The sequence below is a fragment of the Pocillopora damicornis genome, chromosome 7, assembly GCF_964200805.1.
Source record: "Pocillopora damicornis chromosome 7, jaPocDami1.2, whole genome shotgun sequence".
NCBI classification, from domain to species: Eukaryota; Metazoa; Cnidaria; class Anthozoa; order Scleractinia; family Pocilloporidae; genus Pocillopora; species Pocillopora damicornis.
This window is the reverse complement of record NC_142676.1, coordinates 19,662,675-19,675,412: the sequence shown is the minus strand read 5'-3', so window position 1 is coordinate 19,675,412 and position 12,738 is coordinate 19,662,675. Positions and strand designations below refer to the sequence as shown.

Genomic DNA, 12,738 nt, shown 5'->3' with positions numbered 1-12,738 from the left:
AACCAATCAAATTTCGTCTTAGTGATTTGTCTCAGGAATTGGGAGGGAGGGGAGGATCAGGAATTGTTTATAGAGTAAAACTGATGACAGTCCCATGACTGGGACCCATAAATTTCTACTCCAGCCTCAAATTATCGAATATTTCATTGGCTGGGCGTCAAAGAAAGCAAATCACTTTTAATCGCTTTAGGTCGTTTTGTACCTTAGTCGAGAAATCTGCCTAAAATTGAGAGTAAATCTCGAAATGGTATGGCTTCAAGGGGGAGGTAGGATGGATTTTTTTAGTCGCCAAATTACCTTTAGCCGCATAAATAAAAGTCGAGCTTTCGGAGAAATATTAAAATGCTATGACCACGAATCATCCAATTAGTCTGCTTTCCAAGAATTACCCCTTCATGGCGTGCTAAAGTCCAAGGTTAGCTTTTGCAAAGCTGGCGAGGCGTAAAGCCTAGAGGGGGTATCGAGGGTGTGTTTGTTGGAGGTATTTAATCTTAAAAATTGAATACTTTTTTCCTAGAAAACCTTTTACGCAGAAGCTGGTTTTCACCAGAAAACAACGCACACGTCAATGGCTATTGTTTTAAAATTCCTAGAAAAGGCTTTGAGGTAAATGCACATTTTATCAAAGTACACATGTCGAAGGCTTTTGAAAGAAGTTGTACCCTAGGTCTATCCTGCTCATCAGAGAAGAAAAAAATCACAGTCTGAGGTGCTAAAATCACAAGACGCTAATATTTGGAAGTTTTCAGTATAAAGATGAAATCTATGGACACCGGAAACTTCAACTTTAGTCCAACGGAGCAGTGATCACACATGTGAGTTTATTATCAATTTTAGTTTTGGGAGAGCAATCTTTCATATTTCGAAGCAAATTCAGAAAATTCGCGCATTTAAGGTTTGCTTTGCTCGTTCATAGGCTGGGAGGGGAACTTTTTTCTTTGCTATTCGGTGATAGTTCAAAAGCGAACGAAGAAAAACACTTGCAAGTATTAATTGAAAAGTTAATAAACTCGTTTTGTTTAGGCTGTTAGATAAAAATTGACAAAAGAATATTTAATGTGTCTGCCATAATAGCACACACCCAGAATTTCATCCATACGGATCATTGTGATGAATCAGCCACGAGAAAAAAAAGGAAATTTTTGAAATATAATTTCTTGTTTATGTTAAATTATTAGAGAATAAAACTGTCCATCATATTTTTTACCCATCGAGGCGGTCGTTTTGGACTGGCTATAGTCCCAGTTCAAGGTACTTATTCGGTTATGTAATTAATTTCTAGGAGAGTGCAAAGTCCAAATATCACCCATTGTCGAATCCGCTCACGCTCAAGGCCGAGCAGAATTTGTCAATAGTTTTTTTTCTGCACTAATGGGATACTGCCTAACAGGGGCAAGTAGTGTTTTCTCATAAGTGTTACTGGTAAAGCTGGTACAACGAAAATAAACTACCTGTAATCTTTAGAGTCCTGAATGATTTATCACCATCAGCGAAAGACAGAATCGAAGAACCTGGTTTTTTTTATTGATTTCCACATTATATCGACAAAGAGCGTCGGGTTTTCAAAAGCTGAGCTATAAAAAAAGGTCACTGACGAAACTGCTGTGTGGTCATTAAAGTTGTCTGATTAAAAAAATGCGAGGCCCGAAAACACCGAATTGTCGATTCGTAGGGAGGTCGTTTCATGCGACATGAAGTTAGCTTGGACAATTGAAATGAAGGAAAATCGTAATATGATTTGCCAGGAAGAAAAACAGTGAATAGGAAACACAAAACTACAAATTAAAGTGATGCGGATAGTTAAGATTGGTTGAATAGTGAAGACTAACACGGGAAGATTGAAACCTACTTGAGCAAGAATTTTTCCCGATATCAAGCATGTAATATCTGGTTTAAAAAAACTTAGATTAGATCGAAGATATTAAAGGGCTTCTTACTTTTTTTAGGTAGCATATGCGGTTCAAAAGGAATAAGGCTTTAAACCTCGATCACTATTGATTGCTACTCAATGGTGATGATCGGATCTTGAGAGATACACATGACTAAAACAACATAGAACTAATCACACATTTATTACACGGTTTTAGAGTTGCTGTCGTTTGTGGCAAAGAGAACCTTGACTGTGTCTCATCTTGTGAAAATTCGGAACGAGTAGTTTTTGTCCTGTTCCCGCCAAGCGCTTCCTTAAGAAAGAAAGGAGAAAAAAAGACAAGCAAAGCAAAGCTTGCAGCTGTTATCAGGTTTTTGTTTGTCAACACGCATTCACTGAGAACCTTATTCAGGCTGGCTGATTGTTGACACTGGGCCTACAAAGAGGGATTTTAAAAACTTAAGAACTGACTACCAAGTATGTTAAATATGTTAAATAAAGCTGAAGTCGTTTTATTTTAGCTAAGCAATGGTAAGTTCCGATGTACATGCTTGACAGTGTGATTAGACTTGAGTGCAACCGAGACATGTCCATACACGCTTTGTCTCTTAAATTTAAAATAAAGGATAAGGGATTTTGATGGAAGAAAATCCTTGTGCTTTGTTAAGTCAAACAAAGTGAGTTAAACATGGAAGTTTGATCTACTTATTAGAAAAATCCCAACACCTCTTAATACGGGTGGCAAATAGCGCACGCAAAACATGCAAGAAAGTGAGGTTCTTTCCCTACCCAAAAGGAAAAGAGGAGACAGAGACTTCGAAGATTTGTTGTGTAGTAATATGTCGACGTGCTGTCGTGACTCCTACAAGACAGATTCAAAAAGTGATTTTCACGGCTTCAATGCCCAGCTCTTTTGGTATTCACATGCCTTGGGTAATACTGATGTCTCCGAAGGTGGTTATTTTTGGCTCTCTGTTGGTATCAGCTGTTCCAGAAGCGGTGGTTTACTAGTGATTTCCTCTTGATTAAACACTTGCAATCAGCTCTCAAGATTTTAATAGAGAAAACTATTCCACAGATTCTTGGAAAAGTTTTGCAATGATTATAAAATCGAAGCAGCAAGACCCCCGAAAAATAGCAATAAAGCGTCGAGAGTGTAACACCCTGGAAATAAAGCGAAACATCTGTGAGACGCCCTTTAGTTGGACGGATGGCACTCCAACATGACCAGACATCTTGGTGAGTTCCTAAACCCTAGATTTTTAACATTACTGGGTAAATTATGGTCTTTGATGAATATGATCCTTGATAAATATGCACAATTTTCTTATTGAGTCGATTTTTCACCAAAGAACTCCATAGAGTTTACAGTTCCCGTCATTGTTGGCTAGTTTGTTATACAGTGATGATCTTGTGATTCAAACTCTAAGTTTAGTGAAACCCCAATGTACAGGGCGTATATCGTCGTTATTTTTTTCGCTTTATTTGGAATTAGATGTTTTCAGTTAGGCGTTCTTTAAATGCAGGACATTTTCCCTTTTAGTTTCTTACTATTATGGGCTTGTTTGATGCAAATTATTTTAAACTGATATTTCAGTTACATGGTTGTTTTATTCAAATAGTCGAGTAACGGTGTTTAAAAATTTCAAGTGGAGTACAAGTCAGATAGTTAGATTGGATAGATAGATAGGTTCTTTTTTGAAATACATCGCAGCTCGTAGAGCTGAATTACGTATTTTCATTAAAATTCTAGTTGAATGTACAAACTTACAAATTGAATAATACCTGAGAGCTAATGAAAGTAATATCTAAAACATTTAAAAACTATAACCATCTTGCTGAAATCATATTGTTAAAGGTCTAATAATTTAAACAGTATTCACTAGGGCGTATGTTGCCATAGTTAAACTATTGTTAAATCTGTTTGTTTTACAGCGCGGTATGCTGAAAGATGGCGCGTGCCTAAGGTTGTATTTGCTCTCATGTAGGGGCGGCAGTAATTTCCTGAGTTTATGGCCGCTGTCATTGAAAATACTTTCAAACGTACACTTGCAAATATCACTGTGATGCTCCGCTACGGACGGTAGGTTCGTTAGTACTAACGCGTGCTGATATTCAGATGATTCGCATTGCCCTTTTTTGAACGCGCTCTAATTCTGGCATTAAGTAGGCAGGTAGAACATAATGAAACACTGGTACAGCATAATCGATAACGGAGCGCACACATGTGATGTAGAAAAGACAAAGATCTTTCTGAGAAACGCGGGCTCTTTTAAGCTGGATGAGAAAATAGAGCCTTTTCGCTGCCTTTTTTATCACTTCTGTGATATGCGCGTTCCAAGATAGGTCACTTGAAATAGTTACGCCTAAGAGTTTGGCATCAGTAACAACCTTTATGCACTCTCCTCCGATAACTACAGGAGGGAAATCATGACTAACTGAAACAGAAGAAATGCGAAGTTCCTTACATTTGTCAATATTTAGTTTGACTCTATTTCTGTTGGACCAGTTCGCTACCTCATCTGCTATAGTTTGCGCATTGCTCACTTATCCTTTACTAATTACTTCGGATGTCGTCGTGTCGTCTCCTTATTTCTTAAGTGATGCATTACTAATTGCTAGGCCATTAATCATGATTAAAAACAACCATGGACCAAGTTTGGTCCCTTGAGGCACGCCTGAAGGAACTGTGCCTCATTCTGATACACAGCTTTCAGAGAGTTTGATTCTCTGCGAGCGGCCTGAAAGGAAATCTATGATCCAATTAGTAACGCTAAGTGGAATAGTAAGCGCGTGTAATTTTCTCACTAAAATGTTATGATCTATTAAGTCAAAAGCTTTCTTGTAATCTAACAAGAGGGTTCTTATAGTTGATCCGTTTCTATCAGTCCCTTGCAACCAAACGTGGAACATTTCAAGGAGGGTGAGGGTTGTAGACGACTTTGGTATCGCTTCAAACTGACTAGGATCCAGCATACCCAGAACTGCTGGCTTCACGTGTACGGTGACGACAAAGTCCTCTGCGAGCTTGGAGATACTAGGGGTGAGCGATATAGGCCGCAGGCCCTTCTTGATCTCCTTTACTAGCTTCTGTTTTGGATGAGGGGTGACATCTGCCAACTTCTAGATGCTCGGTAGGCGCTGTTCCTTAAAGGAGGCAGTCAGTATAACAGATGCTGGGTATGCAAGGAATTCTGCATACTCTCTCAGTATCCAATTAGGAATCCCATCGGGGCCGCCGGCCTTTGCAGGATTGAGATGAGAGAGTCTCTTGTACTAGAAATTCTGGGGCGTGGTCTTCTTCTAGAGGGATCTTTGGAATTTCATCAGTTAACCGGTATTCCTCAAGAGGTTCCAGCAAGGCATGGTTGATATGATCCGCCACCTCATGCATGAGTAAACTCTCCAGCTCGTTGACATCCAAGTGAGGAAGCAGACTGCAAGATGGAACTTTCACAATTTGCTTAAGATGGTAATGGTTCTTCACGAGCTGTAAGTTCAGGCGATTGAAATCCCCACAGACCATTAATGCACAGTTCGGATATATAGACTCTGCCAGGGCCAGAGAACTAGAGAGATGGTTCCGAGTGCTGCTATCGTTCTCAGCTGATGGATCAGGATGGTAAACAATTGCCATAGCTAAGCAGGAGTACCCTCGGGGGAGTCGCTTTGGCCTCGGATGGACCCATAGAATTTCGTGTTCTTCGCAACATTTGAGTTCATCGATCAGCCGGTATTTAGAATATCTGTCCTTGATATATAGGTACACCCCGCCGTGCTCAACCACTTCTCTGTCCCGGCGGATGATGGAGTAGCCAGGGATCTCTTCTACACTATCAACTATGCGATCTTTCAACCAATTTTCATAAATACATGCCAAATCAACCTTATTACGTACAGTGAACTTGAATACTTCTGCGATCTTTGGCATAAGAGACATGACGTTGGCCAATAGTATTTTGGGGACGAAGTGTTCTCGTTTTGGCTGGTTGTTCGGATACGTGACGCGTTGCGCACGTGATCCTGCGGGTCTTGATGATTGTTCAAAGTTCCATTTCCAAAGGTGTTATCTTAAATATTTAATGTCTCTCTCCATCCGTTATGTAAATGAGCTTCTACTTCACTGACGATAGTTTCCTCTTGAAATGATGACTCCAACGAGCAAAGATGATCTCTCGAAAACTAAGGTTGTAACATGCTTCATGTAACGTTCCTTTTACTTTTTATTCATTTTTCATTTTCAGTTTGTCCATACAAAATAATCATGACTAATTATTATGAATTTTTTAGTCAAACATTCTAATTTCTTTTGTAAGACAGAGCAACTCTCGTAATTTGACGTTCTCAGGTCGCGTGAAAGGTGGCTGTAACGACTTGGAGGTGACCATTTCCAGAATGATTCGCGTATGTAGCATCGAGAACTGTGATGATTTGTCGAATACATTTGCTTTCTTTTCGCATTATCAGCGCGAGCAGACTTGAGGGGGAGCTCAACGCGAAACGCGAGTCACGCGCGAGAAAGGTAATCTTTTGCGCGCTCCTTATCTCGCGTGTGTCTTCGCTGGCCTCCGCTGCTCTGAAAAAGAGCAAATTAAGATATAGCGACTCAACTGAAACAAAAATGCGAAAAATTAAAAGGAAGAATTAAGATATTAAAAAAATTATCCGATAAGCCCCCCGGATTTAAGCCCCCCATAAGAGTCGTTGTCTTTGAGAAATTGGAACTCTTCAAACACAAAATTTGAAAATGTTTTGCGGAGCAGTAAGTTAATTACTTCTTTTTGATTATCATCTCTTTATATAGCTAAATATTTATTTGAAAATTCTATCGAATTAACTTTTCAATGCTTTAAAGGGACGGCGGAGCCTGTTTTCAATTGGAGGGGGGAGAAGGGGGCTTGGAACTAGCGTAGGGGTGCGAGTTTGTAGGGGGTCTTCTCCATCCTCCCCAGAGAATTTTGAAATCGCCAACTCGGGGAATAATCTGTGGTGAAGCTGACCTTTTTTATTTGCATCTTCTTTCTCTTTTGTCTTCATACGTGCCTCACGGTAAAACAAAGCAAAATGTCGTCGCAAAAAGTGTAACAGTTGCTTTAGCTCCGCCGTCCGCGGTATTAGGCTTTAACTTAACACATTCAATCAACTTAACGAAGGGCTGTGTTTGTGTAAATTGACGATGGTGAATAAAATGCAGTCTGTGCCTCACACATTTGTTTCCTTAACTACCTGAGCTTTGTTTTTCTTAGTCCGAAAGAGGTAATATACACACGGTAATTCAAATGTATTCAAATAAATTCGATTTGTCATCACGTTTTGAAGCTAGTGCGAACCGGGCCTACAAAAACAAAACCTTGAGAAACTTGTCGATCATTAGTCGCAAAGCTACAACCAGCATGTAATTAGACTGAAATCAGTTTACCAGATGGGTAAAAATTGTCTTAAGTTGCAAAACTCGGGAATTCTAAAATTTTTAAAAAACAGGCTAAGGATAAATCCTGGAAATTAGAGGTAGAATTCTTTGGGAAAGTATGCTGGCCGTCTTATGAACAGATTAGGCGCTGAAGTAGGTTGACGGCTTTGAAATTGTTAATGCGGATGCAACAGAAGAAACAAATATTTGTGGTGACAAAATTTGTCCTTGACTTTTTAAGGACAATTCTAGCTTTGTCCGTTAGCGCGGAAAGGCACTTATACGATAAAATGAAATTTCAACCTATATGTTCGAGGTTTTACTTCTAAAATGGGTGATAAACTTCTCCATCTTTTACCATATATGTTTTATCCTATTCTGCCATTTATTTATCTATTTTTAAATTTATTCTTTGGTTCGTTCAAGTGTAAAAATTAGCACTCGACGACCCAAGAACAATACAGAGAAACAAATGACGTGGCTCAATATAAATTTATGCTGATTTGACAAGTCCACAAAATTTATTTGGGATTAAAATCCGAATTATTACTAAATCACTCGACACTACTTCTAGGAAACACTGTGCAATTTTATACCTTTTCTCAGAAAAATAAGCAGAAGTATCAAATTTGTCGGCGTCTCATTTAAAAGGTAACATTTGATAAAGTAACGCAATAGCAAACGCATTCGCTCAGTCACTTTTTCCGCTTCAGAACCCGAACAACGAAAAATGCATTTAGTACTGGTACACGGATATTTGCTCGGTGGTTCAGGCTCCAATGTCTACACTGCTAACATTGCCAAATCGTGGAAGCGACAGGGTCATGCGGTGACGATACTCTGCCAAGATCCTCATGCTGATCGTTTGGATTTTGTCGACGAATTCATTGTCGGCAACGACAGTATTCCGTCCTCCGCCCCCTCGGCAGGCAGTATTCGAGTCGTAGTACCAGACATTCATGGGCTGCTTCTTGTCTATTGGTACGATCTCTACGAGGGGTACGAGGTGAAGACGATGGTGAACTGTTCTTTGGAGGAAATCGAAGCGAACATCGAAGGAACAGCGGACGGCTTGAAGAAGGTGATCGCTCAAGGCGTCGATAGAATACTGGCGAATCATGCGATCTTGAGTCCGGTGATAACGAAACGAGCCACGGAAGGCACGGGAATTCCATACGATGTCAAAATACATGGAAGCTCTCTGATATTTTCCGTGAAAAACCGTCAAGAGCTAAGATCCTACGCTTTGGAAGGAATAAAGAGTTGTCGCAAACTGATCGTCGGGGCGAAGTACATGGCGAGCTTTGTGCAAGAAATATTCGAGGTGGAGAAAGAGGAGATGGGTCTGCCCGGAAAGATCGTCATAATTCCTCCAGGCATGGACCCTGACGTTTTTCAGCTCGGTGGGTCTATAGGCGAGAGGCAAGAGGCGTTTTTGGCGAGTGCAAAAGATTTTATCACGCGAAAGCCTGGAGGGAGAAGAGCAAATAAAGTCAAACTTCCGGGTCACGCAACTGTCGAGTTACAGAAGGCATTAGAAAGCGTTTCAGAGTCTTATGACCTGCGAGCGGCTGATACAGACCTTTGTGAACGCTGGATTCCTCTGGAAGAAGATGAGCCACTTATCTGCTTCTTTGGCAAGTTTCAAGAAACCAAAGGAGTCGGGGAATTATTACTGGCTTTTGCGACGATTGTTGAACGGATTCCGCGGGCCAGACTGTTGTTGATCGGATATGGCGGTAACCGCGAGAATTTGGAGGGAATGCTGGAGGCGATGGTTCAAGGAAGTTTAGCAGCCTTCAAGGCCTACGCTGAAGCAGGAAACTTCGTGGATCTCCCTCTGGAACCTGAGAAATTCTTCCGCCAGATTCCTTCGGGAAGGGTTACAATGACAGGTCTCCTAGAACACGGCCAACTAAAGGAAATCCTTCCTCTCTGCAGTCTCAGTGTAATGGCATCCAAAGCCCTGGAAGCCTTTGGAATGGTCTCAGTAGAAGCTATGGCTGCCGGGGTCCTTCCCCTCTGTCATGATCACACGGGAATCTCAGATGTCATTGGTGCTGTCAAAGAGGTGGATCCTGAGTTAGGAGATCTGATGCGCTTGGAGGTACGTCCAGGTGGCGCTCATGGCGTAGCAGACGGCGCGTTTCTGGTGGAGCAGTTGCCAAACAAAGTAGAGAAAGCTCTTAAGTTCATGTATCCTAATGGTTTCCTTGATAACAGTAAGCGATGTGAGGTGTCCGCTAAGCTGAGGGATGTGGCAATAGCCAAGTTCTCCTGGGATGTTATTACCAGCAGCATCTTAAAAGAGTAACAGATTGAGTCTCAAGCCTAACTATCTTTTTAAACTTGATTCAAATTGAATATTGATTCTCAAGTACGTACATTACATCATGATTCATAGAAAAAAACAGAGAGAGGAGATCCACGCTATTTTTAGGTGAAAGAGAGCAAGAGAACGAAATTGGAATTTTCTATATAGTCATCGGATAAAATGATTATTGTTATTGATTTAGTGGTTAGTGTCTAAGTCGTTTAACCTCCAAATTTTTATATTCTCTCATACTGTCATCAAATTTACCAGAGAATAAGAGCAGCCGGAAATTTGTCCAAAACTTATGAGGTAGTCTTAGTTTTATCAAAGGGATACTTCCAACATTTGATCACTTTTATGTCTGTACTAATTGCTTGTCGGGTGTAGAATGATATTGCAATGAAGGCATTCATTTCAAATGCTTTCCTTTTCCGTTGTTGACACTGCGCTTGACATATGGCAACATTTTGTCAACTCAGTTAAGTCTCATCTGCCATGGATAATGATCGGAAATAAAAAATCTTGATTTTTAAGCCATTTCATCTTCATTGAAAATGAATTGCTGTCTTTGGTTTCCCTGCGCGGTTTTTTCATTTTGTCTCAACACGACCTAATATGGCTCTGATGAATTCCCTTTGTTCTCGAATTTCTACTGAACTATGACACTGAAGTCATGGCTCCATTGTTTTCTAGCAATCTTCTCTAAGTTAATGCGTCAGAAACACAAGCAATGACTTTGGGTAGATCCCAGTGCAAATACGACCTTGGTTTAAGTAATAGCAAGATCTAGTCTCAAACCACACTAAAAATTTTAAGTGTTACCCTAAATGATAAACTCACTTCAAACCTTTTGTCAATGAGATTTTCAAAAATTATTTTTACTTATTTTTCTTACTTTTTTCCTGTTTTGTTGTCGAGCGTTTCATACATGAGCCTCGTTGCTCGGAAGATTGGACGACAACTTCCCACGTCATCGACAATAAGTAAATTATTACTTACTCAAATGATTGGTGTTCTTTCAAGGTCATTCAAGCTCACTCATATCCCGGAAACAGTCTCAGTTCTTGGAGATAAGCTTTATGATACGACTCAAATAATTTTATGTAACTCTGTAATCACTTTTCCATATTTATCACTAGAATGATAGCACTTTACTAAAAAGCAAAAAAATTGCTTAAAAGATAGGAAGTTGAGGGCGACTGACAGCGATGGATGGGACACAGCTGCTCGGTCTTATATTCCATGCTACCTACATACAGGAGGAAACCGCATCGCGATCAACCCCTGAGCAAGAATCCTGAACACTCATATTTCAAATGCGTGACAACCGACGGAGTCCTGGGAGACACATCCTGATTGTTATGAGGTTATCGTGACATAATTAAATAAATTCTCCGTCACGTAACGTTAAAGCAGCCGAAAGATCTTAGCATTCACTGCTATATAAAGACATGGCTTTTGGTCGTTCAAGGTTACCTCTATTTGTAGTTTTGGTCTGTGGTGCAGCTATTCCATTGTTTTACGTAGTAAAAAGAGCAACATTGAATGGAGGATACACTCCTTGGTCGGACTGGAGCGTTTGTTCGAGTGATTGCGGCGACGGAATTCGCTTCAGAACTAGAGATTGTGCGAATCCTGTCCCCGGCAGATTCGGCCAGACGTGTCTTAAACAAAGCCTTGGGCAACCAAAGGAAGAAGAAAATTGTAAGATTAAGGAATGTCCCATAGATGGGGGATTCACAAATTGGGGTGACTTTGGCGAGTGTTCCACAACGTGTGGAAATGACGGTGTCAAGAAAAGGAAGAGGTCTTGTACAAATCCAAGTCCGCAATACGATGGAGCAGCTTGCGAAGGCGCCGACGAAGGAAGTGAGTCCTGCAACGTGAAACCATGTCCTGTCGACGGTAGGTTTACCAATTGGGGAAATTTTGGCGACTGCGATAAATCATGCGGATCAGGTGTTAAGAGACGAACGCGAACATGTTCGAATCCACCGCCGGCTCATGGTGGAAAAAACTGCGAGGGTCCAGTGGATGAGGTTGAAGAGTGCAACACTGCACCCTGCGCGGTAAATGGCGGGTTTACGAACTGGTCTGAGTTCGGAAGTTGTAGCAAGACTTGTGGCTCTGGCGTCCAAGCCAAAAATCGTAATTGTTCACAACCAGCCCCAGCGAATGGAGGTAAAGATTGCGAAGGACCCTCTGAAGAAACACAAGCTTGCAACACAGATCCTTGTCCTAATATTGGGGCTTAGGGTTTTGGAACTCAAAGACAGTTTATTGAGAAATGTTCATGGTTCCTTTGGAGAAAGAGAGAGTTCCGCCTTTATCCCTATTCAATGCTGGTTTGTTAATGCACTACCGCCGTTTTCAAAGCACTAACAAATGCAAAAACCGGTATATTTTCATAAACAAATATTTATTTATACTGCATTTAAGGTGTCTTATCGCTTCTTCGCACAAAACGCACTTGTATTTCAACTCCGAATTTAGACTTTCAAGAGTGCATTATGTAGAGTTCTTCGGTAACGAACACAGGGAAAGTAAAACAAAACGCTACATAGGACAACTATGTCCCACTTTGTCTTAACAAGATCTCCAAAACAATACCCTCTAATAATTAATGCATAAAAACCAACGTGATAAATTGTTTGAACTGACGACATTTTTCCCTAAGAATTAAAAATATGTGTGTTGAAGTAAAGATAACCATTATAGCTTATGACACAAAGCAAGTCATCTTGTGAACTTAAGGGTGTTATTGCCATCAGATGCAGTTGATACCGGAATCACTGGATAGTCAATGATTCAGTTATTCGCATAAAGAGTGCTGCTGCTGATGTTACGGCGGCACGTTCCAGATGGCTGCCCACAACTTAATTTTATTTGACAGATTGACGAAATTTTGGCGGTAGTCTGGAGGACTGACATCGACTGATATGCGCCCACACTTCCAGAAATCCTTGGTTTTCTGTATAGGTTTTAGTCTTTGTAGATCAGCAACTTTTCTAAAATTAAAAAAAATATATTCAAGGATAAGTTTAACGTTGTTGTCAAAATTGTAGAGTATCTAAGAATCATCGGAAAATTAAAACTTCTCATCATTGAAGTTTGTCAAAGTAATATAAACTGTTTATATTCCGT

The 12,738-nt window shown here is 40.4% G+C and overlaps 2 protein-coding genes across 3 annotated transcripts; both read left to right on the top strand.

Moving 5' to 3' along the window:
- The first annotated feature begins 387 nt into the window (after positions 1 to 387).
- LOC113675268 (uncharacterized) lies at positions 388 to 10,127 on the top strand. Of its 2 annotated transcripts, none has more exons than XR_016188091.1 (2): positions 388 to 815; positions 1,283 to 1,937. XR_016188091.1 is itself a non-coding variant. In XM_027191857.2 (2 exons), exon 2 carries the CDS (start codon positions 8,011 to 8,013, stop codon positions 9,592 to 9,594), a length of 1,584 nt encoding a protein of 527 aa, XP_027047658.2. In that variant the 5' UTR covers positions 559 to 815; positions 7,994 to 8,010; the 3' UTR covers positions 9,595 to 10,127. The 2 variants fall into 2 exon arrangements, 1 of the variants encoding a protein (XP_027047658.2); XM_027191857.2 differs by lacking the exon at positions 1,283 to 1,937 and adding an exon at positions 7,994 to 10,127 and having other exon boundaries at positions 559 to 815.
- Positions 10,128 to 10,263: 136 nt separating this feature from the next.
- On the top strand, positions 10,264 to 12,703 carry LOC113675363 (coadhesin). The gene has a single exon (XM_027191961.2). The coding sequence runs from the start codon at positions 11,046 to 11,048 to the stop codon at positions 11,847 to 11,849; it is 804 nt and encodes a 267-aa protein (XP_027047762.2). The 5' UTR covers positions 10,264 to 11,045; the 3' UTR covers positions 11,850 to 12,703.
- Positions 12,704 to 12,738: the final 35 nt, after the last annotated feature.